General features: G+C 30.8%; 7 protein-coding genes across 20 annotated transcripts; 4 read left to right on the forward strand and 3 right to left on the reverse strand.

Annotated features, from left to right (window-relative positions):
• Positions 1-31: 31 nt before the first annotated feature.
• Positions 32-2,246, reverse strand: LOC126923079 (uncharacterized). Of its 2 annotated transcripts, none has more exons than XM_050736112.1 (5): positions 2,082-2,246; positions 1,576-1,796; positions 1,416-1,503; positions 1,097-1,327; positions 32-996 (listed from the first exon to the last, which is right to left on the reverse strand). In XM_050736112.1, exons 1-5 carry the CDS (start codon positions 2,229-2,231, stop codon positions 883-885), a joined length of 804 nt encoding a protein of 267 aa, XP_050592069.1. In that variant the 5' UTR covers positions 2,232-2,246; the 3' UTR covers positions 32-882. The 2 variants fall into 2 exon arrangements, with proteins under 2 accessions (XP_050592069.1, XP_050592070.1); XM_050736113.1 differs by having other exon boundaries at positions 1,992-2,148.
• LOC126923062 (GPI ethanolamine phosphate transferase 2) lies at positions 2,143-6,578 on the forward strand. Of its 3 annotated transcripts, none has more exons than XM_050736081.1 (14): positions 2,143-2,289; positions 2,887-3,043; positions 3,123-3,321; positions 3,408-3,617; positions 3,690-3,881; positions 4,005-4,350; positions 4,422-4,618; positions 4,688-4,933; positions 5,014-5,183; positions 5,257-5,435; positions 5,511-5,664; positions 5,726-6,023; positions 6,106-6,272; positions 6,342-6,578. In XM_050736081.1, exons 2-14 carry the CDS (start codon positions 2,895-2,897, stop codon positions 6,571-6,573), a joined length of 2,739 nt encoding a protein of 912 aa, XP_050592038.1. In that variant the 5' UTR covers positions 2,143-2,289; positions 2,887-2,894; the 3' UTR covers positions 6,574-6,578. The 3 variants fall into 3 exon arrangements, with proteins under 3 accessions (XP_050592038.1, XP_050592037.1, XP_050592039.1); XM_050736080.1 differs by lacking the exon at positions 2,143-2,289 and adding an exon at positions 2,362-2,803; XM_050736082.1 differs by lacking the exon at positions 2,143-2,289 and adding an exon at positions 2,362-2,722.
• Positions 6,579-6,656: 78 nt separating this feature from the next.
• On the reverse strand, positions 6,657-17,848 carry LOC126923060 (transmembrane protein 94). 9 transcript variants are annotated; one of them, XM_050736075.1, is made up of 27 exons: positions 17,756-17,848; positions 16,804-16,970; positions 16,586-16,720; positions 16,279-16,415; positions 16,016-16,209; positions 15,472-15,942; positions 15,222-15,383; positions 15,047-15,150; positions 14,884-14,978; positions 14,582-14,819; positions 14,260-14,370; positions 13,969-14,062; positions 13,682-13,899; positions 13,366-13,601; positions 13,170-13,294; positions 12,951-13,099; positions 12,471-12,512; positions 11,868-12,002; positions 11,429-11,572; positions 10,922-11,066; positions 10,653-10,861; positions 9,508-9,682; positions 9,019-9,264; positions 8,661-8,898; positions 8,484-8,577; positions 8,237-8,398; positions 6,657-8,169 (listed from the first exon to the last, which is right to left on the reverse strand). In XM_050736075.1, the coding sequence occupies exons 2-27, from the start codon at positions 16,965-16,967 to the stop codon at positions 8,097-8,099; spliced, it is 4,296 nt and encodes a 1,431-aa protein (XP_050592032.1). In that variant the 5' UTR covers positions 16,968-16,970; positions 17,756-17,848; the 3' UTR covers positions 6,657-8,096. The 9 variants fall into 9 exon arrangements, 8 of the variants coding, with proteins under 8 accessions (XP_050592032.1, XP_050592029.1, XP_050592031.1 ...); XM_050736072.1 differs by having other exon boundaries at positions 12,465-12,512; XM_050736074.1 differs by having other exon boundaries at positions 12,465-12,512; positions 17,659-17,780.
• LOC126923078 (uncharacterized) lies at positions 9,677-10,805 on the forward strand. The gene has a single exon (XM_050736111.1). It carries the CDS (start codon positions 9,743-9,745, stop codon positions 10,574-10,576), a length of 834 nt encoding a protein of 277 aa, XP_050592068.1. The 5' UTR covers positions 9,677-9,742; the 3' UTR covers positions 10,577-10,805.
• A 90-nt stretch (positions 17,849-17,938) lies between the features above and the next one.
• LOC126923064 (mediator of RNA polymerase II transcription subunit 16) lies at positions 17,939-23,499 on the forward strand. Of its 3 annotated transcripts, none has more exons than XM_050736083.1 (14): positions 17,939-18,087; positions 18,372-18,533; positions 18,612-18,810; positions 18,886-19,132; positions 19,217-19,372; positions 19,457-19,629; positions 19,713-20,040; positions 20,123-20,330; positions 20,432-20,606; positions 20,708-20,854; positions 20,963-21,176; positions 22,862-22,971; positions 23,047-23,192; positions 23,268-23,499. In XM_050736083.1, the coding sequence occupies exons 1-14, from the start codon at positions 18,026-18,028 to the stop codon at positions 23,389-23,391; spliced, it is 2,451 nt and encodes an 816-aa protein (XP_050592040.1). In that variant the 5' UTR covers positions 17,939-18,025; the 3' UTR covers positions 23,392-23,499. The 3 variants fall into 3 exon arrangements, 2 of the variants coding, with proteins under 2 accessions (XP_050592040.1, XP_050592041.1); XM_050736084.1 differs by having other exon boundaries at positions 17,940-18,087; positions 18,387-18,533; XR_007713047.1 differs by lacking the exon at positions 23,268-23,499 and having other exon boundaries at positions 22,804-22,971; positions 23,047-23,086.
• Positions 21,207-22,804, forward strand: LOC126923075 (uncharacterized). The gene has a single exon (XM_050736105.1). It carries the CDS (start codon positions 21,503-21,505, stop codon positions 22,628-22,630), a length of 1,128 nt encoding a protein of 375 aa, XP_050592062.1. The 5' UTR covers positions 21,207-21,502; the 3' UTR covers positions 22,631-22,804.
• A 231-nt stretch (positions 23,500-23,730) lies between the features above and the next one.
• On the reverse strand, positions 23,731-25,929 carry LOC126923077 (thioredoxin-like protein 1). The gene is made up of 4 exons (XM_050736110.1): positions 25,709-25,929; positions 25,042-25,309; positions 24,314-24,597; positions 23,731-24,227 (listed from the first exon to the last, which is right to left on the reverse strand). Exons 1-4 carry the CDS (start codon positions 25,804-25,806, stop codon positions 24,014-24,016), a joined length of 864 nt encoding a protein of 287 aa, XP_050592067.1. The 5' UTR covers positions 25,807-25,929; the 3' UTR covers positions 23,731-24,013.
• Positions 25,930-27,109: the final 1,180 nt, after the last annotated feature.

Raw genomic sequence — 27,109 nt, forward strand, 5'->3', positions numbered from 1 at the left:
ATTTTGATATTACGGAATAACATACAAGATATTAAATAATACATAAATATTCATATATTTTTTATAATAACATATTTAAAGTTTTACATCAATTTAATCAGTTAAATAAAATAAACTGTATTATACGACAGATTGACGGTTCTTTGGCTTCGTTTTACATTATGTTACTTTTACAACTGTAAGTTTAATTTATATGTAATTCAATATAACAATATTTAAAATTTGCTCATTAGTTGAATACATACAAATTTCATATCACTTACAAATATTATACATGTTATACATTATATAATTTAATTAGAAGCAATCACCAAGACACAAACATATATTTTAATATTTAAAAATTTATTTATGTATTGTTAGTATAAAAAGCATTGGTAAATAAATTTTAGCATTTTATTGTTGAAACAAATATGTGTTAGAAATGAAAGCATAAAAAAAAATAAACATAGGAACATTTAAACAAAATTAGAATATAATTTTAACACAGAAAGATATACATTCATGCCTAAGATTTAGCATTGGAAATGAGAGCTTTATAAATAATTTGTTTTATTATGAGAATTATTTTTATTTAATGAAACAGACTCTATCATATAATTTTGATACTAAATGCGGGACATGAATGTACTTCTTATTTAATAATATATTACACTTCTGTATGATGTCTGTTGACATCCATCACTTTAAATACTAATACACAAAATATAGGCTTGTGCTACTTTACTCTACTTGGAGATCAAAGTCTACTGACACATTAAAAGAATTATGTGTCAATTGGAACCTTACTTCTTTCTTTTTAATTAATTAAGTAATAAACATATTTGGTAACAAAGACTTCATGAAGATACATCTTCCCATGCATAAAATTCATTAATTATCCTAAGACAACAATTCAACTTCAGCTTGAATATTTTGTCGTGCTTGCTCTTCATATTTTTCTCGAAATTCCTTTGTGGCAAAAATATTTGGGATCTGCACAAAGTTCTGCAGTACCTAATTTTTTTAACATGAAAAAAGAGTAATCAGAAAATAATGTGTACATATGCGAAGGAATAGATATATTTAAGCATAATACATTCAATAGTATTATTACCTTTAAACGTAATGCAATATACATTGGCTCACTAAGAAAAGAATATTCTCCACGTACTTTTTCTCTATATTCTGCATAACTTTCTGGACAAGATCCTAACACAGCCATGTCCAAATCTAAAAAGTAATGAGCATCTTCACTACCAAAGGCACCACCAATTTTATGTGCATCAGTACTATGTGTTGCAGCTACTTTCAGAAGTTCACAAGCTTCTTCTCTTAATTGTGCATCCTACGTGCATAAAAAAACAATGTAAAAAATGTATATTCTTCTATCTAATGATGAGAGTAACAATCTTATATCATAAACTGATAATTACAGCAGGAATTTCAGCTTCATCTGCAAATGCATTAAAATGCTCCAAATTCATGTTTTCATCATCTAAAGCTTTGGGGTCATATTCAAAGCTACAAATTTAAATTATTAAAATTCTAATTTATTCATATTATTTCTTTACTTGAGTTTATGATGCTACTTACTTTTGAAAAAATAAGGCAAGAAGCACAGCTTGAGGATTCTTCAAGTTATTCTTAATTTCATAATAATGATTCAATTTATCATGAAGAGAATCTAGATTATGATAAGTACGTTTTTCTTCTGAATAAGCTTCCTGTAGTTTTGTAAACCATGTGTCACAGACATCACTATTTAATCCATCAATTGCTTCTTTCCAGCTTTCTTCTATTGATGCCATTTCCCTCTGAAATAGTTTGTAGATGTTCTTTAAAATATTTTCACTTAGAAATTTCAATTAACTATTTTTTACTAAATCTACGATTTCAAATTTGGAGGAAACAAAATGTTTTCGTATACAAATGAATAGTAGTACTGTTATAGTAAAGAGAAAATTGTTTGGAAACGAAATAAATTATCTTCGTTAATTCCACATACTCACAGTGTATCAAAGGAGTCAAACAATGTGATAGTATAACTTATTGTTAGAGACGAAAAGTAAGAAATTGTGCTACGTTGAAATTCTGATTACCGAAACATAATGCGTCGCTGCGGGTGCTTGCTGACTGAGTGAATCTGCTTGGTAAAATAAAGTCGGCTTCCATTTATTGATCGGATTGTGTTCGAGTTTTATCAACGAAATATAGCGTGATTTATAATCATCATTATTTGTATAAAACATTATATTTGATCTTTTTAGAATATTTAATATGTTAAAAACTAATAAAGTAAATCTAAAGGTATGAATTTAATTTTAATTATCTATCAAAGAAAACATATTTGCATTCAATTGTATGGTATCTGCGGTTAGTTGGTAACCCTTGTCGAGTATTTTAGAATTTCCCGCATAGGAGATATGTATTTGTGATCAATTAGAAAATTATACATCAATGATCCTTTTGTTCTTATTGTTGGATGTATTAAACTATTTATAGCTTATAGATTTGACAAATTTTAGTAATTGCGGAGAAAGCATACATCTGTCGCTAGTTTTGTTTGGCTTAAAATTTACCGCTACCGCGAGAAAAAGAGATTAGTTTACAGTCTTCGTATAAAATATGAAATTGTTCTATATAGTATAAAATAATGTTCAAAGACATTTTATATCTATAAGTGATAGCAAATTATAGGTTGTAATATTTTCTTAATGAGGAAATGAAGACTGACAAAAATGTATTTAAGAAACTGTTGCATATTCGGTCTTTTGATAGCTTAACCTTAAAGTTATATGAAATAATATGGAAATAATAGAAAGTAACATATAGATAGAATTTATAATAAAATAAATTAAATTTTTCTTATAAAAATTTTTCCTATAAATTTTTCTTTAATTGCAGAAAAGGAAATGGATAGGAATATTATTATATTATTATATATAATTTTTGTTGGATTCTTGTCTATTGCATTATTTTTGTATGGGTTTTTTCCTTTGATGTATTATGATAACACTATAGCAACACAAGATAATATACCAGAATTTATTGAAAATACAAGGTGAGTTCAAGAAATATGTAAAAAATATAGGTAGGCAAAGGAAATGTATTTTATATAATTTATACCACAAATCTTTTAGAGTAAAGGTAGATACATTGTATCAACCAATAGCTAAAAAATTGATCATTATGGTCATTGATGCTTTGAGGTGGGATTTTATAACAGGCTCAATTGGAAAGATTGCAATGCCTGTAACAAGTAGCCTTATATCAAATTCTTCAGCTTCTCTATTACAAACTAAAGTACAACCACCAACTGTTACTATGCCTAGAATAAAGGTGCAAGGTTTTAAATAATATTCATTGTGAATCTTGCTCTTGAAAACTATAGAAATATAAAGAAAATAATATTTTATATAACTTAGGCAATTACCACCGGTATGATACCAAGTTTTATTGATGTTGTTCTAAATTTTGGAAGTAAACCAGTTACTGGTGACAGTGTGCTCCTCCAAGCAAAAAGAACTGGTTACAAATCAGTATTCTATGGAGATGATACTTGGATCACTTTGTTTCCCTCTATATTTGATCGTTATGATGGTACTACATCATTCTTTGTAACAGATTTTACTGAGGTATTTTCTGTTTTTGTTATATCTTTATATAGTATTATATATAATTACATACAATAAAATTCTCCAATTCAGGTTGATGATAATGTAACTAGACATATACACAAAGAATTGTATAACAATAATAACTGGTCCATAATGATTCTTCATTACTTAGGACTTGACCATATTGGTCATGTTCATGGACCATTTAGCCCACTGATCAAAACCAAACTTAAAGAAATGGATAATGTGATAGCAGAAATTCAGATTAAAGTTCAAGAATGGGTAGGTTTGGTATAATATCTAAAATATTATGCTTAATCAAAGTATAATATGAAATATTTTTTTCACAAGAATTACAATTTATTTCATACATTTATAAAATCAATGTAAACTTATTATCTTCAGAATCAAAATAATGATTCTACTTTGTTTATTGTCTGTGGGGACCATGGGATGAAAGATTCTGGTGGTCATGGTGGTTCAACAATATCAGAAACAACTGTACCATTTATTGCAATTGGTGGAAAAAGTCATAAAAATCACATTGAAGATCCCATAGAAATATCACAAATAGATATTGCATCTACATTATCTGTTATCTTGGGAGTGCCAATACCATATTCTAATATAGGAACTATCTTCTTGGACTCTTTATATGATTTACCTATTTCAAAAAAGTTATTTATACTTTATTATAATTCGAATCAAATATTTAATCATTTCAAAAAGTTAGCTAATTATGAATCTGAATGTGAGTAAATCAATTATATTTAACTATATATAAACTTTGAGACAATATCATGTATTTATTGATTATTACAGATGCATATCACAAATATTTGGAAGCGATAAAGCTTCACAATGCATGGTTAAACATTAAAGATCATCCAGATGGTATGACAGATGATATTGTGCTTTGCTATAAGACTGCATTGAAGGGGATGAAAGAAGTCCTTATGAATAGCATAGTAAAATATGACTTCCAGATAATAACAATAGCTATAATTTTCTTATGTCATGTAAGAATCAAAAGTTAGCTCAATTCTCCATTATGTTAATTCTTCTATATAACAACTTAACTATTTCAGATTATTTGCATCTTATTAGGGAAAATGTCTTCCAAATCAGCACCATTGAAAAATGTTGCACTTTTTATTATTCTAAATGTGCTTTCATGGCTATTTGTCAGTTATGTTTGGAAAGATGAAAACACTGTACTACTTGATGCAAAGAACTTAGTTACCACTGTGATAACGTTATGCATAATAATTGTTTTGATAATAAATTCTTGCTTGCTTGCCAATATTAGAGGTTTTCACATTTTTAGGTTTAAGGTAAAAGAAATTATATAGATCCAAATACTTAAAAGATTTGCTTGCATACATTATAATACAATTCTTTCTTTAAAAATTAGAAAACTGACAAAGGAGTAGAAAAATGGCTCCTTTCATTTGGGGGCCTAATACATGCAATTAGCCTTGCTGGTACTAGCTTTGTTGAGGAAGAACATCAAACTTGGTATTTCTATTGGGTTACAGTCCTCGTATCGCTACTTTATAACTTTATCACAAAATTTTTACGATCGTAAGATAATTTTTTTTATTAACATAAAGTACTATATTATTTATGATATTAAGTTTTTAGCATCACGTTTCAGCCACTACCAACAAAATTTACATGCACAAATTAGTATTAAGCTTTTATTACTACTGATAGGACACAGAACTCTCAGAAAATTAAATAGTACCGGAGATAAGTATGCTCATCTTCCTGACATAGCAGGATTTTTAATAAAACAAGAAAGCAAGGTGGGCATGACGATTGTGCTTATCATTGGTAATTAAATTACAATTTACCGTTTAAAGTAACAAAATTAAAACATATTGTAAAGTCTTAAATCCATTTTCTCAGGTCTCGTACTTTTGATGTGGATCGATCTTATTCACGGGAGTAGGAAGCGTAAAAATCTATCGTTTTTGTTGAATTCAATAGCTTGTATGTGCATTTATCTTCGCCATATGCATAATAATATGGTTATCAAAATACCATTTTACCTTCAAACTAGGTAAGCTTGTTGCTTACATTAAAAATCTGTGCATATTTTGAAATGTGATCGTTTGTTACAGAGGAATATTCGAAGTACAAATTTACTGGTTTTTACTCATAATGAATTTTGGAAATTACATTTACGATCTTATCCATATAAGAAAATGCAATGATAGCTCCTTCCTGAGAATTTCATTGTATTTTATTCTACAAATGTGGATTATGATCGCAGCAATGGTTCATCAGTCACACAGTGTTATACTCTTGCCATTTCAAATAATCGTTAGTAGCGTGATTTATGAGATTAATAAGAACGATACTACGCAAGATATTCAAGTATTATATGCTTTGATCGGCAACGTGTTTTACTTTTATCAGGTAATAGTCTAACATTAGATAATTTATGATGTTATTACTGCCGTAAAGTGAATTTTAAACAAAACAATCGACTTTTAACCAGGGAAATTCTAATAGTTTAGCGACTATCGATGTAGCTGCGGGCTACGTTGGTGTACAGTCATACATGCCATTTATTAATGGTTCGTTATTATTAATTAATACTTATGCAGCACCGGTTTTGGCCTATTTTTTACTTATTTATCATGCGATCTTACAACATCCATATAAGTGAGTAATTGTGATTTAATTTTTCAAATAATGGAATACTAATGTAATAGTGGTAATGTTATTTTTCAGTACTCGTGAAATTATTACGCGATTTAGCAAAACATATATTACATGGAGATTGTTGCCAATAGCTATTTATACAATTATAATCAGTATTCAGCGTCATCATTTGTTCGTTTGGTCAGTATTCTCGCCGAAATTATTATATGAAGCTGTACACTCTGTTGTTATTTGTTTGGCCGTGTTCGTTATGCTGATTTTAGCTACAGTTCAAGAAATAATAAATGATTATGAAAGATGACTTTATATTTCTTGTGCGATTTATTTATCCAAAATATCATAAACATTAAATTGGAAAATGTTGGAATTAACGACAGGAATATATTAAATTTAAGGAAAAAGTTTCTGTTACTTTTAATAATTATTATTTCACAGTCATTATATTTAACCAAATACTTCGATCGCTTTTATAAAAATCAAAAATATAAAAGTTTCTAGTAATATACATAAACTATATTCTTTAGACATCCTTTTTACAATTGAAATTGTCTATTGATCTAACGAAGCTCGAATTTTAAATGAACTGTACACGTTTTTATTTTAATTATGTATAGATTCGTAACAATGTATAATATACAGATAAGAAATAAACTGATATAAAATTCACTTCAATATAATTACGAAAACAGAATATCTTTTAGAATAAAAGAAATATAAGGTATTAGCATCTTAAATGTATCGTAAGGTATATCGAAATATTTCAATATTTCTCGGGTGCTATAACAGTCATCGGTTTGAAATATTAATTTCTCGTTTTTCCTACTATTTAATTGTAACCTATGATACTTTGCAAAGTCATTTCTTTAAAATATTCGCACAAAAGAATGTTTGAAAATAATATAACCGTAATCATGTAAACCAGGCATGCAAAAAAATTCGATTGAAAGCAGTATTCCTCTATCGCTAAAAAATAAATTATTTTCTATAGGAACACAACAATCCTAAATCTATACATATTTGCTAGAAATAATACGTACTATGACTATTAAATCTAAATAGCAGCGGTATTTCATTATTTAATGTAGTATGCTTTCATTATGTTTATTGTTATTTAAGTACTGAATTCGTAAAATTAAATGAATTATTTTGATTTTTGTTTCTACATATCACGCCGAATTATAGGTCGAATTTTCCAACATATATGAAATTATCAATAATTTTTATCCATAAACATGGATTTTGTCTTCGCAAAAGAATGCATTCCAACAAGTTAAATTGCGTCAAATTAAATTCGAATTAAGATAAGATATTGCACAGTACTCTTCTGTGTATAGTGTACAATATTTATAATTCGAAAATTAAGTATATCATATCGCATAAATCTGAAATAGTTATCTTGCAACACGTTAACTTCTAAAATATAAAATACCGTTATCGTTTCGTATTATACAAAAATATAAATACTTTGATATCAAGTTATCGAATTACGAAAACAATTATACACATTTCAAAACTACACTGTTTAGAATACTAATTTCGATTATCTCGCAAGGCTGCAAGATCGCCAGTAACATTGGTTAATTTTAAATAGACGATTTCAAATACTTTTCAAGTGTCAAACAGTATACAGCTATTCGAACAAATTTATACTCTAAATCGTAACGTTATTTTTATGATTTTCAGTTTTGGATAGAATTTTTAGTGCATTTTTCAGAATAGATTTCTAATAAGATAAAGATCTCGATTTTCAGGAAATACATGTTTCATAACTTAGCTACTATTACCATCGTATCTCTTCCCTGACATATTTAAAATAAAAATTCTTTAAAACGGTGAATTCATTCCAAGTTTTGTACCAAATTCAAGTCGTGCCCTCTTTTGATATCTCACGTTTACCCTAAACATTTTCAACGTTAGAAACTTATTAAATGCTTTTCCTAATGCTTAGACATTTCTATACTTACTTGATCTCTTGCCACTTGATTAATTCGTTAATTGCAAAAATTAATGGCAATGAAACTAAAAAAAAGAGAGGAAGATGTAGAGGAAAATCTTCGATATTCTGTCCTTCGTCTTTCCAAAATTTGCAGAACACAGTTCCTGAGAATACTGCTTGTGCGCATAATCTACAAAAACGTAATTCGAATAGGATATTTTTTTATGGAAGATGAAGTTTTGCGTATACTTAGTAATCGTAAATCTTATACTCACGCTATAAATGCACTGAAGAACCATACATAATTGTTGAATGGCTGTTTCTTCCAAATGGAATATTCCCTATGTACAAAGCCTACGGATATTGTTACTGTACAAAAAGAAATATTCAATGTTCAAATAGAATTTAACTCGGTAGATCGTTTCGAAATATTTGAAAATAATAAAATTTACCTAAATGTAAAACTAACAGGGACAAGGCGAAATGTTGTATCACTAAAATAATATTTGGTTTATCCCCCCAACCACCCCATGAAACTTTTCCTTGCGCATCGGGATACACATACAGGCACTTGGAGTCTGCTGTGTAAATAGGACACAAAGTCAAGAACGAAATACATTGCGATAGTACTATCGTTATGATTGTTGGTAAAAATTTGCTGCCGTAACACCACAGAACGAACAATGCAACCTGAGAAGTCAAGAATTTACCTATCTATTAGATATTAAAAAATTTATATAGTATACATAAGGTATTTCGAAACACTTCGAATTTAGTAGAGAAATGTAAAACTAGCGACGCATTTCTTACCTCGCCATTTACAGTGCACTGATTTTTCCCAGTTGCACGTTGCATTATGGTAGGATCCATAGGCGTAGCGATCATGGATATAGATAACATTGGAATGATTAAGCAACACAACCATAAGACTTGATCGACCGAAAATAGAGGTGGTAGCAATAAGAAACCAGACAGAGCTTGAGTGAAGGAGAGAGTAACTGTACAACAGAGCCAGAATTGCACGCAATTCCAAAGGCACGTCATATAATGTCGAGCCTAAATATGCAATAGATAATATCCAGTAATTATGATGACAATAATAAGAACTGGATTAGAACTGAAAATGTAACTGAAATAATCCTGGATTGCAAATATTTAATTAATCGTACTACGATCTTTAAATTTTTATATTCTAATTTCCGTCTTATTTCAACTATCAGAAAACACTTTTGGATAGAAAATGATTCAAAAGAAGTAATAGAGTTAATAATTAGATATTTTGAGGAACCCATCATTTACCTCCATAATTAAATGGAATATCGCAATTGGATCTTCTCGTTTAACGCTTAACGAACAGGCAATGGAATTCAGTGCTCTACTCAAATCGACTGGAGATGGACCTTGGTCTTCTTTAGTTGGTGTCAATGCTGGAATTCTTTGACAAACTTGTGGATAAAGTGGTTCCACTGCCACTCTAAAAACACAGATATTTTCCATCATTATTTTATGCTTGAACATTGCATGAAACAGTTGAATGTACGAATGTATGAATAATATTTGCTACATTTATTCGTGTCGATTAAATTTTATACCACCTTATTTTAAACAAAATTCAATTTTTATAAACATGACGTTTATTGCCGACGTTTCTCGACGTACATCGACGATTTTAAAGCAACCAGATAATTCTATATGTCAGGATGAGAATTTTGTATATCTGCAATCACGTAAAGTGCGTCCTATGGTATACTGTAAATCTTACAAGAAACCAACCTTGAAAATTGAGTCAGAGACCACATATGGTTTGTCATATATGAAATACGATTGTATTTCTAAACCAAAATTTCATTACGGGCTACACGAAAAGATAGTGCCTAGTAAAACTGGAAAGTTCGACTTCGACACGGTGAATAAACTTTCGTACCAAGCTGCAACTGGAAAATTGCGCAGAGCTTTCGTTCCAATATCATGTTTATCTATCAGTGGTTCTCACGACATGACGTCTACTTTCAAGCAATCTTACGTAGATCCTGGATACGTGAAAACAATTTCTTATAAACCGTACCAAGGAAAAGCTCAGCATCCAATATCAGTGGATTATAACACAGTAGCGAAGGAATCTTATCAAGATTTTGGTATTCCTATAGTTAGAAGACCACGAAAGAGAGAATTCTGGCAAACTAAATTCAAAACAGACTATCACACTACGAATCAATTGTCGTATCAATACGTAAAGCCATCTTCGAAAAGGGTTCGTGTATGCTATCGACCAGTGATATCTGCTCAAATCGAGAAAGACACTGTTTATAGTACGAGTTATCAAGTTCCTGGTCGTTGCGTAGCTAAAGATGATATAGTTTGTGAATGACATTATATGCGTGTAATATATCTAATAATTTTGTAGAAAATCATTCGTTAATTATTAAAGTAATAATAATATTTACCCTGCATCCGCTTGCATAAAGATGGGCATGTTCTCTGCATTGGCTGAAGAGCCAAGTACGCAAACAACTTCTCCGTAATCCTGCATAATGTGCAACATCTCCCTTGTAACAGTAGTGTTGCAATCAGTAAACAGAGATACCAAAAGGGGAACATTATCTATTAATTCTATATGCGGTCTAATTTTATCGATGCCTCGAGGTAGTTTTGCCTGAAAAATATGTAAAGTATAAAAATACATCCAGGGTAAGATTTTATCACAGAAACTTACCCTGTTTGATAAATCAAAATTTACGGGAGCGCTCTGCTCCGTGCTGTCTGTAAGACAACTCAAAGATCGCCATGCTTCTTGACCGGAACCTAAATCTACGCTTTGTACGAGTACACTGTCTTCGCTTCGCACTGTATCCTGTTCCCTATTGAGAATCGATTACTTGCTAAATATTTTATATATTTATTTTTGTTATAAATTCAAATCATTAACAGAAGACTTGATCATCTACGAGTATGTAAAATCAAAGTTTGAGTACAATGGTAATGAAAGTACCAAACGTGAGAGATATATATCAAAAAGAGTCTAGACTATACAAAAAGTGTGGGAGAGAACGAAAAATAATTACGAAAAGTGTGACGATTCCGTTCTCGTAATCCTTCGTACTAGGTGACTTAGACTGCCATGCAAAATCAGAATAATATCATAGCTATAATATTATAACTCGAAATAATCATAAAGACTGGTAATCTCAAAGAAACGTTTCAAGTTTGCATAGAGACGAACCTATGGCTCATAGCGCTTTTGACTTGAGATGTTCCTGTATCGTTCCATTCCGTGGTCTCATCGTCGAATTTTACCGTGGAGAAATCGGTGTTTATAGCGCTCGGTGCGGACATACTCATCGCACGACTATTATCCAGATTAGTGCTACAATGTAAAATAGATCATACTATGTAAAAGTGATTTTCTCGTGTATCGTTCATGCAGGATAAAATTCTTAGAACACAAACACATCGATGCAGCATATTTATGCAGCAGAAATGTTTGAATGCATGCTTTTAATGTTCAAGTATTCAGCGATATTTTAATCGACTATCGTATTCGTGAAGCGAAAGCACATTTTTTAATCGAAAATTGATACGTGTATATAATAAGATATAACGATGAATGTATTATTTCTTTAGTGTATTATGTGTGATAAGAGGGTAAATATGTAACATACCGAGGAGAGACACGATTAAGCAAGTGGCTGGCCTCATCCATGCAGGAGTAATTATGTTGATGAGATTGGGCCGAGGGAGTGGGTGAGGACATGGCTGCTGCCTGGCTCACCCACCAACCCACTGGACTCTCGGACCTAATATTGGCGTGTTAGTTACATACATTTATTTGTGTATATCATGTATGTCATGTAAATTACGAGATATTAACACATGTGCATTAGAATAACTGTAGAAAGTGTATAAGAATCGATGTAGTTAAAATGTTGTATCCGCTAATAAGAAGCCATTAAAAACTATGGAATGTAGTTGACCAGTAACTACCAGCGCAAATACAATCAATTTAACTTAATACTCTAATCATTAACATAAATAGAATACATGGAAAATATCGATAAGAGACAGTACTTAAACGTGAAAGTCGGCTAGAGTATTTGACAAGACTTGAAATCAAACGGGATAAGAAAATCATATAACTGCATTCGAAGAACGTTTAACTCTATGTAAAAACTGATAAGAAAGAAAAATTATTAATAAAGGGCGTAACGAATAAACATGCAAATTAGTAACAGTAATGAAAGAAAGAGGTATAGACAAACATATACGATGGGGGCATGTGCGGATATCTCTCCAGCCATTGCTGTCTCCTGTAACGTACATGCATATTTTACATTCACATCCACAATTATAACGAATAGCTAGTTAAACAAATTTATTATATCAGTTGTCACGATTTATTTTAGACTTAACAACAAGATTAGAGAAGAGAGAAAACATTAAGAGACGACATATATCTATATATGTATATATATTATATAATATATATGTATATATATTATATATATATATTCAGATTAATCGACAAAGAAGAAGAAATGTAAGACGAAAAACATACAATTAGTGTAATACTTTGTGTCGAACATGTTTTTGTACACAGACTTTACACGTAAAAATAGAGAACATATTTATACTTTCCAACGTGAGGACATGCCCCAAACTTTTTAGATTAATCCAAAAGCAAAAGAAAGCAAAGCAAAGTAGTTTATAGAGACAATGGTATTTGATAGAATAATGAGGTACGGTACCTAGCTCTTTCACTGAGCAACGATATGTGGCAATTCCATCCGCTTTCCAGTCCCATTTTCTCCGAGAACACGCGTGATCTTAGTTCGTTTTCTTTGCTGAAGTGAACGAAGCGAATGCACGCCCTGTCGAGTTGCTCGATTAATTGTACCTGTTAAATATTTTATGTAATTTCTTTTGTTACTTTATCTTATGTGCATCAATTTACTGAAATATCTTACCATATCGATTTGGGCTTGGTACTGCATAGTCACCATCCCAATAAAGACTTGATTGCATTGAATTTCAAAGCAACTATCAATGTCGCTAACGTTATCATCTTTATTTTCACTACATAGCAAAGAATCTATAAAAATTCGCATAAAAATAGATTAATTAAATAGATTAATGAGAAATATATACAGTAATCATAATTACCAGTTGAATGAAATTGTCCAAGTATTCCTTTTACTCTGGGATCGAGAACGTTTCGAAAGTCCCAAGGTAGTGGAGTAGGACTTCTGTGAGGTGCATATAAATGTTTGCTATCCGCGGGAAGTTCTAAATATATCTTAGTCATTCTATCGCAAATACCACGTGTTAGTGGTCTGTACGCAAATGCAGTGCAATATGACGTTAAGCTCGTTCTTTGATAAAAATCTTGCACCTTTTTTCTGAAATGTACATGTTCGATAAATATATCAAAAAAATAAAAAAAGCACTATATGTCTTAAAGGCTAATATTTCCATGTACCTATCCGATGCTGAAAGTGGACACAGATCATGACCATCCCAAAATTCGATACAGGAGTCCAAAATTATGTCCGCTGTACCCTGTGTAAGCAGTTGCAAACCACCGCCACTCCTTTCTCTAACTACCACGGCGACCATATGTGGAAACGGGAACTTCAATTTTGTTGCGATACTTAAAGATCGTGCGAACTTTATATCTCGTCGAACCATTTCTGGTTGCTACAACAGGAAGAATTGTAATTTTCCCATTTAAAGATATGCAAACAGAAGGATTCGATCAATGCTTACGACGTGTCTAAATGTAGACAATTGTTGCTCCAATTGGAATATATTTTGTGCCTGGTCTTGGAAACCTATCTGCTTCGCTAATTCACATAAACACCTATACGAATCATATACGTAAATTTAAATAAATGGAAATTTACATCGACGAATGAAAAGGGAAATAGAACAAAAATGTGAGTTTGCTCCATGACTAGCATTCCTATGAATATATGTATGCTCGGAGATACATTCACCCATATAAACGGATTAACTACAAATACAGAGGATACGTAAAATAACTATGGTTGGACTGACCACATATGTCCAAGGCTCCCTGATTCGTCGACTAAATACACTTGTCTCGAACTTTGCATTGTATCTTTTGCTTGATTTTCACTCTTATCTTCTATACTGTGATCCTGGTAGCTGACAAATGTGTATGATCAACGTTACTAGTAATTGGACATGTTACCATTTGCATTGGGCTGTTCTTGGAATTATGCGTATGATAAAACTGGATGTAATTAGCTTGACATTTGGAAGAATTAATTTGACTATTGCACACAAACAAGGGGAAGAAATACAATGCGATAAAAGACATAAACGAAAACGTGATTCTAGCGACATGGATACGTACCGTCTGTTTGTAACCGGTACAAGATCCTCATTATACAGAGCTTCACACGTGACATGGCAACAAAACTGCATGTAATGCTCTTGGGTGTCCATATTACATGTATTGAGGAGGATGGCTAAACCTAGGGGTTTTAATGAGTTCAAGTGTTGTCTCCAGGAATGGTCGTCAAACTGTAGACGAAACGGCAAAGCGTGATCGTGAGTCAGGTCCAAAACTTCGGCTGCTGAGTGAGACAAATCTGAAAATTTGTTCATTTTTTAATAGATATTTTATAAGACATACTTTCCGCATTTATTTATTACCATGTGTTATATATGATGTCTTGTTTGAATCTTGTTTAGAGTCTTCAGCTTGTGTCTGACATTGAGGTTCTGAGGTTCTATCTACACTACCAGTACTGTAAAATAATCTACATGTCACATTTATGATCTTAAGAATTCGTATGTTCTTAAGAAGTATATTTACCTTGAAGACGGGGATAAAGTATTAGCATTTCTTAAAAAAAATACTTTCTCTGCAGTTGGATTAGGCCACGAAAGAATCCCTTTTTTATCTACGCAACACAGTGCCTGGAAATTGGTTTGCTTTCATTCATTCTTTCACATTATTTAAAAATTAAATCGTCGTGTATTTAAAGTACCGTGACTGATCCTAAGACGTGTAGAATACTGGCAGATCTCGACATCATATGTTCTTTACCAACTAAAATATTGAAAAAGTATTCTTTTAATTCCAACCAATTGTACACTACTTCCTGGTTGCTAGGCCCAGAAATATCTGCGTCTTCGAAAGGATCCACAAACTAAAACCAATGTATTTTAGAAAATATTGTACAAATAATTTGGTCAATAGTCGACGGAAAGTTTCTTTTATGTTAAAAATGTATTAACCTGAAGTTTCTTCGAAGATTGATAAAGCTTAAACAGAGCTTTGAAACGAGCCATTCCGAAACAATTTAAAAAGATCCAGCAAGTTGGAAATACTAACGGAAGCAAAGGGATACTAATAGCAATCGGTTGTAGCAAGAACATTTCGTTCCAGTAACCGACACCGAAATATTCTGTCGCGTATAAGTATCGAAACAAATTGACAAGTAATACGATGATCAGAAGAACTGGATACGCCAGTTGTTCGATGCAACAAATCATTAAAAGATGCCGTTTGCGATTGTGATATGTAACCGGCCTATCAAGAGCTTGGTCAAGAGCCATTCTAAGATTCATCAAATAGGGTGTCTCTTGAAGTTTATAGATTTTATTTTTCAATGGCGTTCGAGCTTGTGGCGTTGAAAAAATTTCATTTGCGCTGTGGACCTGCGGACTATATATTTCTCTTGCGTGTAACATCGGTGCATCAGCATCCTGAAATGATTTCTCATTATTATCCTTTATTTTATATGATAAACTGTATTAAGCTCTAAAATGTCAAACTTACATCATAAGGAATACAGTATCCAGGTGATTGTTGTCCAGGTTTTATAACAATTATATCACCAGCAACTAACAATGCCCAAGGCAAATTAACTATACGACCATCGCGATAAGTCCACTGCAAAGTTAGACAGGGGGACAATGGACTGCATAAATGTGGATAATTTTCGGGATTCCATTGAGAATTATTCTTTGCCACTGAAATATGGAAAATAATATTGCAGAAAAATTTAAAATATAATAAAGTAATAATATTTGAATAAGTACCTTCCAATTGGTCAAGAAGAACTCGTACTCTATAAGGAATTTCTTCATGTCGTAATTTATTATCGGATATGACTAAAATAAAATTTAATACTACCAAACAACAAACAGTCAGTCCTTCATAAGGCAGTGTAGGATGCCTATAACAATAAAAAATTGTATGCATTATATTTCTTTATATATCAAAGGAAGCAGTATTCAACATTCGATACAAAATATAGTTACAAGCTACTTTCAACAGCAAGCATTAACTAAATGTACAATAGGACATTATGTTTGATACATAAATAAAAATTAAGTTAATTCATACCATGTATCGTTGGTTGTGAAGAATGCAATAACAAGGATAATGGCATTGATCAAAAGTGCAATTGCTGAAGTCCAACAAAGAGTTGTGTACTGACTACGATGATGTAAAGTGTCCTTTAGCCAAGCTTTATATTTTCTGCACATAATATATACAGTATACAAAGTATAAAATATGGAATTCGTTCTTCAACATAAATAGCAAATAAGTAATAAAATTACTTATTTCTCCTATATTCTTCCTCATATTCTTGTAATACTCTCCTAATATCGCGTTGTAATGTTTCAAGAGCAATTTTTGTACTTAGCCCTAATGGTTCTGTGGACTTATTCTTAACATTTTCACTTGGTTTAGAAGTGTTGTCCTTTGCTCGATCACCATCCATTTTCTATATAATCAAATCATTAAATTGTACGCCTTAATATCTGGTATGCATTGAAATTCACATATACAGATTCCATAAATTATAACACATATATAACACAAATATGCATACAAAAATCTACTGTGGTAGCACTTTTATGTATGAAAAGATAATATAGGCTAGAGGGAGGATAATTATGTTGATATATATTACTAGGTTTTATTTATAAGAAATAAGAACTGATAACTATTTAATGAACTAATGATAAATATATCATTTTGAGATGTACATATATTTTAAAAAGTAAATATAACATGTAGGGTAAACAAAAGAGAAAAATATAGACAAACAAGATTTCTAATAGTCTATGATCCATTTCAACAACATTGTTTTAATCTTGCTATAATTTTTAGATCATGCATTTGAATCTCAAAATTTAATAATATTCTGAAACAACACCAATCTGTCTACATTCTAATCCACGCCATGAAAAAATGAATAACTAAGGACATAAGTCGATAACAAATTTAAGCAACACTTTGAATTTTTATTACGGCATAAGTAGGTAGAGGAAATCGAAATAAATAAGGAAAGAACGATGCAAATATGATTTATTAATACAGCCAGTTTCGAGGGATAGAAGCAAATCAAAACAAACGGAGTGAGGTTAAAATGCATTAACACTTGCATAAATCAATTAATATTAACGAACGATATCGTATTATTTAGGTTTTATAATCTCTTGCTTTAAAATTTGGCCGTAAATCAGTAAACTAAAGGTAATAGAAAAAGGCATAATTTTGAATGACCTAAGTCAGAACGAAGAATGCATATTCAGATCAGTCAGAGCACAAACACGTAGTCGAGCACATGACGCAATGCTGACGACAGTGATGTGTATGTAGTTTTGTTTTTAAGTAAAATTTTGTGCGTGATTTAATAAAAGTTGAAATTAATACACCTCAAATTTTCATGCATCGCAATGCATGGGTCTTGGTATAGTACACAAGTAAATTTGGAGTGCACACACTCATTTTCATAGTGTTTGTTAAATTGTAATATAACATAACCTCACAACAATGGATTTACTGTATACTGTAAATAGAAAAGTCACACCAAAACCGTTTCTAAATCAAGAAAGGTATGTGATTATTATAATTTTTTAAAATTTTCATAGATATTAAATATTTTATTGAAAGTAACTTTTCACTGATATAATATATTTTGAGCATTTGTTATCCATACTAATATATTACAAACAAAGTATTAAAAGATAACATATATTTCATTTACCATAATATGTATATCTATTAATAGTTTGATATAATTGGTATACTTATTTTTATGAATCTTATGCATATATTATAATTAAGTTTGACTCCGAGAATATACTTTTTAAAACATAATTCTTTAATGTTTATGCAGTAATCAAATTTTTAGCCTCTATGAGGGACAATCTTTATGCTCATTATCTAGTCGTAACATAGCTGCATTTACTACAACTACAGAATTAGATGATAACAGTGGAAAGACATGGGGATCTCATGTTTATGTTTGCGACTTAAATATGCCTTGGCATACTCACAAGTATGAAACATTTTTAATTAATTTATTACCTGTCCAAAAAATTTTACAAAATTAACCAATATTATTATATAACATTAGGGTATTATCAAATAAAAATATTATTACTGCATTGGAGTGGGATTTACCAGGTGATAAATTAGTTGTTTGCGATTCTATTGGACATGTCCAATTATGGATGTTTAAAGATCATGTTCTTAATGATTGGGTATTAATTGGTTCCACCTGTTTTGTTGGTGAACATATATTAGGTGCAGCTTGGTTTCATAATGGGAAAAAGGTATTTATAATGTTAAGAAGTTACTTTAAAGATTTATTGGTATCATTATTTTATAGAGGAAATGTATTATTTCAGACAGGACTTGTGACAGAGAAAAAAGATAGTATTCATTATAGTGAGAAATTTAATCATTTACCCTTTGTTCCTTCTGTAAGACAGTTTGGTGGTAGAGCAGCAGAAGGTGCATTGGTAGTTTCAACCACTGGCATGGTTGGTGCTGTTATGATCACAAAAGACTTTCAGAATCCTATTTGTTCCTCTACTGAAAGTTTAGGCAGCACAAGGCACAGAATAACAGCAGTTGATTTATGCTATGGGAAAAGTACATATATAATCATGTCTTAATTAACATTAAGATACTTCAATAACAACTAATAGATCAATATAAAATATTGTAAACTTTTAGATGGCCATATTCTGGTAGCCATAAGTAGTGGAAATATTTGTTTGCCAATCAGGTGTTATAGAGTACTAGTACGTAAAAATGATGATAAGTGTACCATTACATCACAAGCACTGCCTAGTTTTTTCCTACAGGATGGTGCACCAAAGGACAATACATGTAAAGTGGAAAAATTTATAATTAATACTTATAACTGATCATGCATTGTCAGATTTTAAAATACAAAAATTTTCTTTTTCTTAGATACAAGTGTAACGCATTTAAAGTTTGTAGTTCGAGAAGATGCAGATTCTTTAGTTATTGCTGTTAATAGCGATAGTGGTGGTATAGTTGAAGTATGGGAATTAAGGGAAAAATCGCAACCTGTTCATAAGTTGTTTCAGCCCAAAACATTAGAACCATTTAAAACTGTAGTGGTATGTGTTCAAATTGGAAGGATTATGTACATAAAATTTGTCTGATTTCTGTTTAATCGTATATTTTTGACACAAATTTATAGGTATGGCAGCATCAATCGCAATATCGTTGTCAGTCACCAATAACAGCGATAACGACTACAAAATTATCTATAGTCACCACATTACCTCCCCCAAGTTACGTTGTAGTAGCTTTAGCAGATTCTTCAATACATTGTTTAAGTCGTGATTGCTTAAAAGAAGTAGCTTATTCTTCTCTGAATATGGCATGGCGGTCTGAAGAGCCAAGTAATAAGTACTTTAAAAATTCGATTTCAATAACGAATATAGATCTATCTTGGCTAGGTTGTGTACTTTTAGCATGTGATACACGTGGAAATTTGTATGCATATAAATTGCTACCTGATGGAGGTAATTCAGTTTACAATAAATTTATATAAGAAACAGTGTCCTTAAAAAATATAGTATACCATATTACTAATTCTTTTTACAGGACCATCATTGACATTAAGTTATGCTTGTACGTTATTAGAATATTGTTTAGTAACAGGATTAGATTGGTTGGATATACTATTCTGTTTGAGGTCTTCAATGATCGAACCATTGTGTGAAAGATTAGATGTTTCTTTTAATAGACAATTACAATCAATACAACCGTATCATTATATCCAATTTCTTTGCATCAAAATATCATTGTACAGGTTTCGTATTACTTTTATATTTAAAAATTGTTCTTACGAAAGTCTGTGGATCTGCTTCGTGTAGTTTTCGCGCAGGATCACCGCTAAAAATATATTTTCAGGATGCTAGTATCAGGACAAAGTAAGGCGGCAGATTTATCGTCGTTGCTTATGATACATTCAGTAGCAACAGCATTTAAGTCGTTATTACGTCCATCAGATTTAATTTCTCATGATAAGGGACCAGCAGAGAGTTTAGCAGCAGTAATTAATGATGCTATCACTGATGTAGATAAGGTAAAAATAAAACATATTTTTCCTACATTTATATCCTAGTGGATAATTAATACGTAATTGCATGTAATATTTGTAGTAGATAATTAATATGTTATTGCTAGGTACTTTTACACCTCGATCCCAAAGAATTTACCGTAGAACCAAGTACACTTCAGTCGTTGCAGCAATTAATTCAGTGGGTTGCGGATCTAGCTCTGAATCTTTTAGCTCGTCTTCCGGAGCAGCGATTACAAATGAAATCTGGCGGTGTGAGTATTATAAATAAATTTTGAAAAATATAATTATTCCTTTGTCTAAACTAGCATAATCGTACTCATTTTTTTTTTTTTTTTTTTTTTTTCGTAATATCGACCCAGTATGAACTCCTGAAAGACCACAAGGCCTTAAATACATTGAGAGAACTGCTCGTAATTATACGTATATGGGGTTTATTACGTCCTTCGTGTCTTCCAATATTTCTTCGTAGTGCCGATAATCTTGATGTATTGGCCTTGTTATTCCGTTTATTATCAAAATTGGTTCAGCCGAACGGAGATGGCCAGACTCAGCAGGTAGACGATGGTTTAATTGGTAAGCTCGTTCATCATTCTTATGTAGTATTATAAATAGTATAAATGGTATAATATCTATACTTATTTATATGAATAACATGTAGTAAAATGATTGATAATTTGTGTATAACATTTATAACTAGCCGTTGAAACTTTATCGTAATATGTTGGTTAGGAGGAAGTAAGATAAGACACCACTTCCTCATGCGTTTGAAAGGAATTACAGATTTTTTCATTCAGTAGCGGTAAATGCATGCTAATGAGTATACATGAAATGCAAAAATATAAGAAATATATAGTGTGATAGTGTTATAATTTTTCGATTTTCTTTTTGTATACTTTAAAATGAGTGAGAAACTTGCGGCAAAACATACAAATTCGGTAGCTTTAAAAAAACACAAGCTATTGTTAAACAGAAATGAATCGAGAAGTTGTTGCCCATATTCGAGACCGCATAGATTAGCTATATTTTGTATAATAACATGCTGTATATTTGTACTTTATTGGATCATATTGTCTCCTCTTTTAATCAGTGCTTATCATTCAGGCAAGGCTAAAAATTGGCCCAATGGATGGGTCATTTTAAATTGGATTATCGCATTTTTAATTTGGCTTTTCATTATGTTATGCTTGCTTTTAATTTGGAAATGTTTTGAAATTAAACATCATGATGACGATGTTAAACTGCAATCCTATGGTACAAATGATTCTTTGAAATCGGGGACTTTGATTAATACGAAACTCGATCATTTGCAAAATGTAAAACTGAAAGATACAAAACAAGATGGAGCTCCGAACGATTCAATTTCTGATAAAGATAAAATTGCCTGTGATAAATCAAATATAGATATTTCGGATAAATCTTGGCATAACAAAGTTAAAAAGCATAAAGATCTTCCTCCTCTTGTGATTCATCGTCGTAATTCAGGTAATGAGGTCGGACGTATTGGAACTATAAATATGGAGAAAAATGTTAATAAAGATGAAGATATACTCAAGTCAGGAAATGATACTTTAAAAAACCAAAGAGAATCAATGAAAGATTACTTAAAATTGGTAGCAGTTACGCCGCAAGATGAATTGGACACAAAGAGTCCGAAAGGATCTCTTTCTCCAAGAGAATTATTTTTTATCGACCTCATAAGAGAAGCTGAGAAAGCTGAACAAAACAGAACAAGTAATTCTCAAGGAACGGAAGGGAACCAATTTTTTCCAAGTGATTTTTCGCTGGCTAGAAAAGATGTTAACGAAGATAAGAGGGAAAAGCAAAAACCAACTGATACTCCAACAAATAAACAGCAAGAAGTAACGTATTTTATCGCGGATGTAAAAAGTCCGAAAAGGGAAAAAAATGAAGTATATTTAGAAATCGAGCCCGATCAAGAGTCAGCCAAAAAGTGGTGTGTGTGTTTGAATAACGAAAAACCAATCCTTGTTTTACAAGCTGATTCCAAGGACGATTCCAAAAATTAAATTGTTTTATCCGAAATATAATTAGATATTCCGTAGTTTAACAAAATATCTAAATCATTCATTTTACTACTAGTTATAATTTCTGCGCTATATTATATACATACAATAGTACATAATGATAGTAGGATAGTCAAGGAGGCATAAGAAAATACTTCATAGTAATCTTTTTAAAGGGGACAATAAAATGATAAATGTAATAAAGTATGTGCTATGACAATGACTGTCTTCCAGATGATTGCTGCTTGCTACCTAATCAGATTATGATACCACAATTACATCAGGGCAATAGCATAACAGCTATAGCTACACCTGTACTATTTTATCAAAGTTTCCCTTTGCAGGTAAATAGAGCAGAATATTCTCTCATCAATTCAATAAATAATTTGTAATTATCATCAATTTTATTTTAATCATAGTTAGAATATGGCATAGAACCTGAACAATTGCTATTTGTACCTGAACTCAATCCAGTTGAAGGTTGTATGCATAGTGGACAGATTGTAGATGGTATTAGGCATTTGTATCTTGGGAAGCAACCACTTCTCGTGAAACAATGTACAAGGTATTAGATATAAGTGCATTGACGAAATAATGACAAAAAAATGACGAATAAAGTTGTTGTAAATTAAAATTCCAGGTGTGTTGGAAAAGCACAAGTTCAAAATATGACAAGGACAGCTGCAATTAGAGCATGGGATCAAAGGTGGGCACGAGCTTGTCGTTGCGGTGGCATTTGGCGAATTCATAAAACTTGTCCCTAAATTTAAATTAAATTTAAATTTACTGAAAGTAATGTACTGAAATTTATATTACAATTACTTACGATTTTATACATGATAAGACAAATCACATTAAACATTTTTATTCAAGATACGATATATTTTATTTAATATTTTTGTAAATAATATTTTTATTTGCATAGAAAGGGTAATTGGGTAGAATATTTCTTAACTTTTATCATTTATTTATTATGAGCACAACAATTTTTATTTTTTGCAACTTTGCACCTAATCATTGATTGATTGAGCACGCATACACGTAAAAATTATTTAAATACCTTTTTAATAAAAAATTTTGTATAATCAGAGAAACACGTATCGTAACTATAATGTAATTTATTTTATAGAATCTCTCAATAATTTATTAATAAACAAATAATTTTTGATTTATATATATGTGTTATTATTCAATGTATATGATGAGTGTGTGAATTTTCGAATTTTATTATATCATTCCATAATTGGATTGAAGTTATATAATATAATATATAAATAAAGAAGAGAAAATTTAGTTCTTTTCAGTATTCTTAGGAAATGTAATGGCCATGGAAAATCTATCTGACATAACATAGTCTTTTATAATCCTTCACATGTTAACTGGTTGTTAATGACTCTCCCCTTTTTTTCCATTCACTCTTTTGAATTCTCCCATGTTTGTTGTTGAAATTGGTGAGCCAAATATAGCTAGATGATCGATTCTTGTTGTTTCACCACCATTTTGATTGTCTTTTACAAATATTTGTATATTCTGTACATTTTGAAATTTCACATAACGCAAGGAAATTGGATTACCTTCCTCAATATCCTTTGGTGATAATCTGCACAAAAATTTAATATAATTAGAACAGATTTACTAGAATGCTATATAATATAAGCAATGTAAAATCAATGAGGTCAATATTACGTTAAATCTTGGACACTTGTATTAGAATCTGCCATGTCAAAATCAATAGTTCTTGGTTGATTAATGAATAGTTTTATATTTTTTGGTCCCGTATCTTTGGGAGCTTTAATCTTCAAAGAATGCACTTTAACTGCTTGTGAAAATGCAATAGATAGAATCAGCTGTTCATCGCATTCACTTTCTAAATACCCACTGTCAGAACTTAAGCATTGTAAAAAGTTGTGATCATCAGATTCGTTCAAACATTCACATTGTGCCTTTGTAATGAAACTAGATAGATCCATCTGCAAAAGGTATCCTTTGAGGATTTTTGGAGTATTTATATTTATGTAGTATCATCTCATACTTTTATGTCCGATAAAGTTGGGTACAAACATCCAGGGAAATATACATATATAAATAAGAATTTTTATTAAGAGTAAAAACATCTAAATGCAATACAAGTTTTGTTTTGAACATATTGTATATTAATGACAAATTTAACTTTGGAATATGATATTTACAAAATACTAAAAAATTATAAATACATGCAATTGATGAAGCAACATAATATATGTTATATATTTCAATTAATGGTTTTTTCTTATTAATGAATATGTTATAATAATGTTAATATCCACTGAAAGAAGGTTACCACAACTTTTTTATTGGTACTTATTCCAGAAGTACAAAACTGCAACAAGAAATATTCCAAAAATATGGTAATAAACATTATCACTATTTCGTACATGTCCAGACACTGGACTCTCAGAATCCTCTGAATCTCCACTGCCATAAAATTGTTGTATTTTTGATTCTAATCCAGCCGGATCAGCTCCTTGACATAAACCCAATTTTGTTTGGTTACGATAAAATATAAATGTGGGCATTGCACTAACTCCTTGCATTGCAGCAGTCTCTGCACACTTGTCTACATCGACTTTAAGAAATACTGCATTTGGGTATTTAATTGATAATTGCTCAAATATTGGTGCAATTCTCTGGCAAGGGCCACACCTGTAGAATTATAAGATTAATAGCAAGAGATATTTTCAAATAGTATAATATTTTCGTTTGCATTGGTACTAATCATTATATCAATTACAGAAACACGTAAAATTAAGTATGATTAATTGTAGTTACATTAAAATTCAACAAATTACATTTTGTAAAATACAGGTATTTAAAACGTCGTGAGCATTATTATTTATTGCTATATCAATGACAATAGACATATAAAAATATTAAACATAACTTTGTTGGTAATGTTATAAAATAATAATAATGTTCTAAATATGTATGAGCGTAAAAGGAACGAAAATTTGAAAGTTATAAGTCGGTGTACATAGCAAATATAGAAATTAAGTTCTTCAAGTTTTAGTAACCTTTCATTTGATATAACCCCAAAAAGCTCACCATGTTGCCGTAAAGTCAACTACGACCAATTTTGCACCTGCACTAGCCATTTCCCCATAAAATTGGCCATCGTCATTGATTACACGTACTGCACCCATTGTATTTTTATAGCGATCTAATCCAACATGAATAAAGGAAAAACGTATAAACTCCTATAGAAATATTGAATGACTGGCAGTTTAAGCATACAGCACTGAATTTTCGAATACGTTCAATTTTATGGCTAATTCACGTTAAAATATTTCGGGTTCGCGATTGGAGGTTCAAGCAAAGACAGTTTACACATGAAGGCGAAGAATCCGAATAGGTTGGAAACGTAGCTATATTGTAATACACATCAAAATGCGGCTTCAGGTAACTTAACGCGCCAACTATGGAGAATTTCTACTAAGTACAGAAAGGAGGTGTACGACTTTTTGTTGAATTTACTGAAATTTGCAAGAATTTGGTGAATGAAAGTAATATTTCATATTGGAAAATCATTTTTAACAATTTGTAATTATTTCCAATCTAACTTATACGATTTCTGTCAAAAAAGCATCGTATACCTGTTGGCTACGTAATTTTCAAATTGCTATATTTCTAAGCCACGTTGAAAATTCAAACGTAATGCGTATGTATGACAATGTTATATCTTTAATTGGTAGATATGATCCATATATAATAATAGAATTTGTTTCACTTTTATTCATGAAATGGATGTATGAAATATATATACTTATGTATATATATAAATAAGTATATATAAGTGTGTGTGTACATATATATACTTAGAAACATTCCTAAGTACTAAAATACCAATAACGTGTATAATCTTGGAGTATTAATATTTTATTCGCAGTATTAAATGTTACAATTAATAGTAAACAGTACTTGCTATGCAATGATGAAATATATTACTACCTTCTGCAAATTTGGTCCCTAAATAAATTTTGCATCGGGGGCAATAATGTGCGGTATTTTTATATACATTAGTACAGTATGGTATTATGCACATACTATGGGAATGAAATTTACTCCTTTTTTAAAGGATACTTAATTTAAGAATATAAAACATTTATATTTGATATATACTTACCATATGGGAAGCAAAATTACAGCCATAATATGTGTTACATAAGTATTATAATGATAAATTTTCGTTCTGATGTAACATGAACAATTTGGACAAGTTGTTTCATGCGAATATTTATCGAAATCAGTGTGTTCTATGAATAAATGATTAAAATGTAACGATTATTATTTAACTTGTATATATTTTTGCAACCGGAGGTATGTATCAAGAATAGAATTATTTTAATTTACTTTTACTCACCTCGCGTTGTACGAGGAAATTTGTATACATTCGTTCGCTTTCTGCAAATATACTTTATGTTACACTTGAATTTAAAACGACGTTTC

The sequence above is a fragment of the Bombus affinis genome, chromosome 13, assembly GCF_024516045.1.
Source record: "Bombus affinis isolate iyBomAffi1 chromosome 13, iyBomAffi1.2, whole genome shotgun sequence".
Lineage (NCBI taxonomy): Eukaryota > Metazoa > Arthropoda > Insecta > Hymenoptera > Apidae > Bombus > Bombus affinis.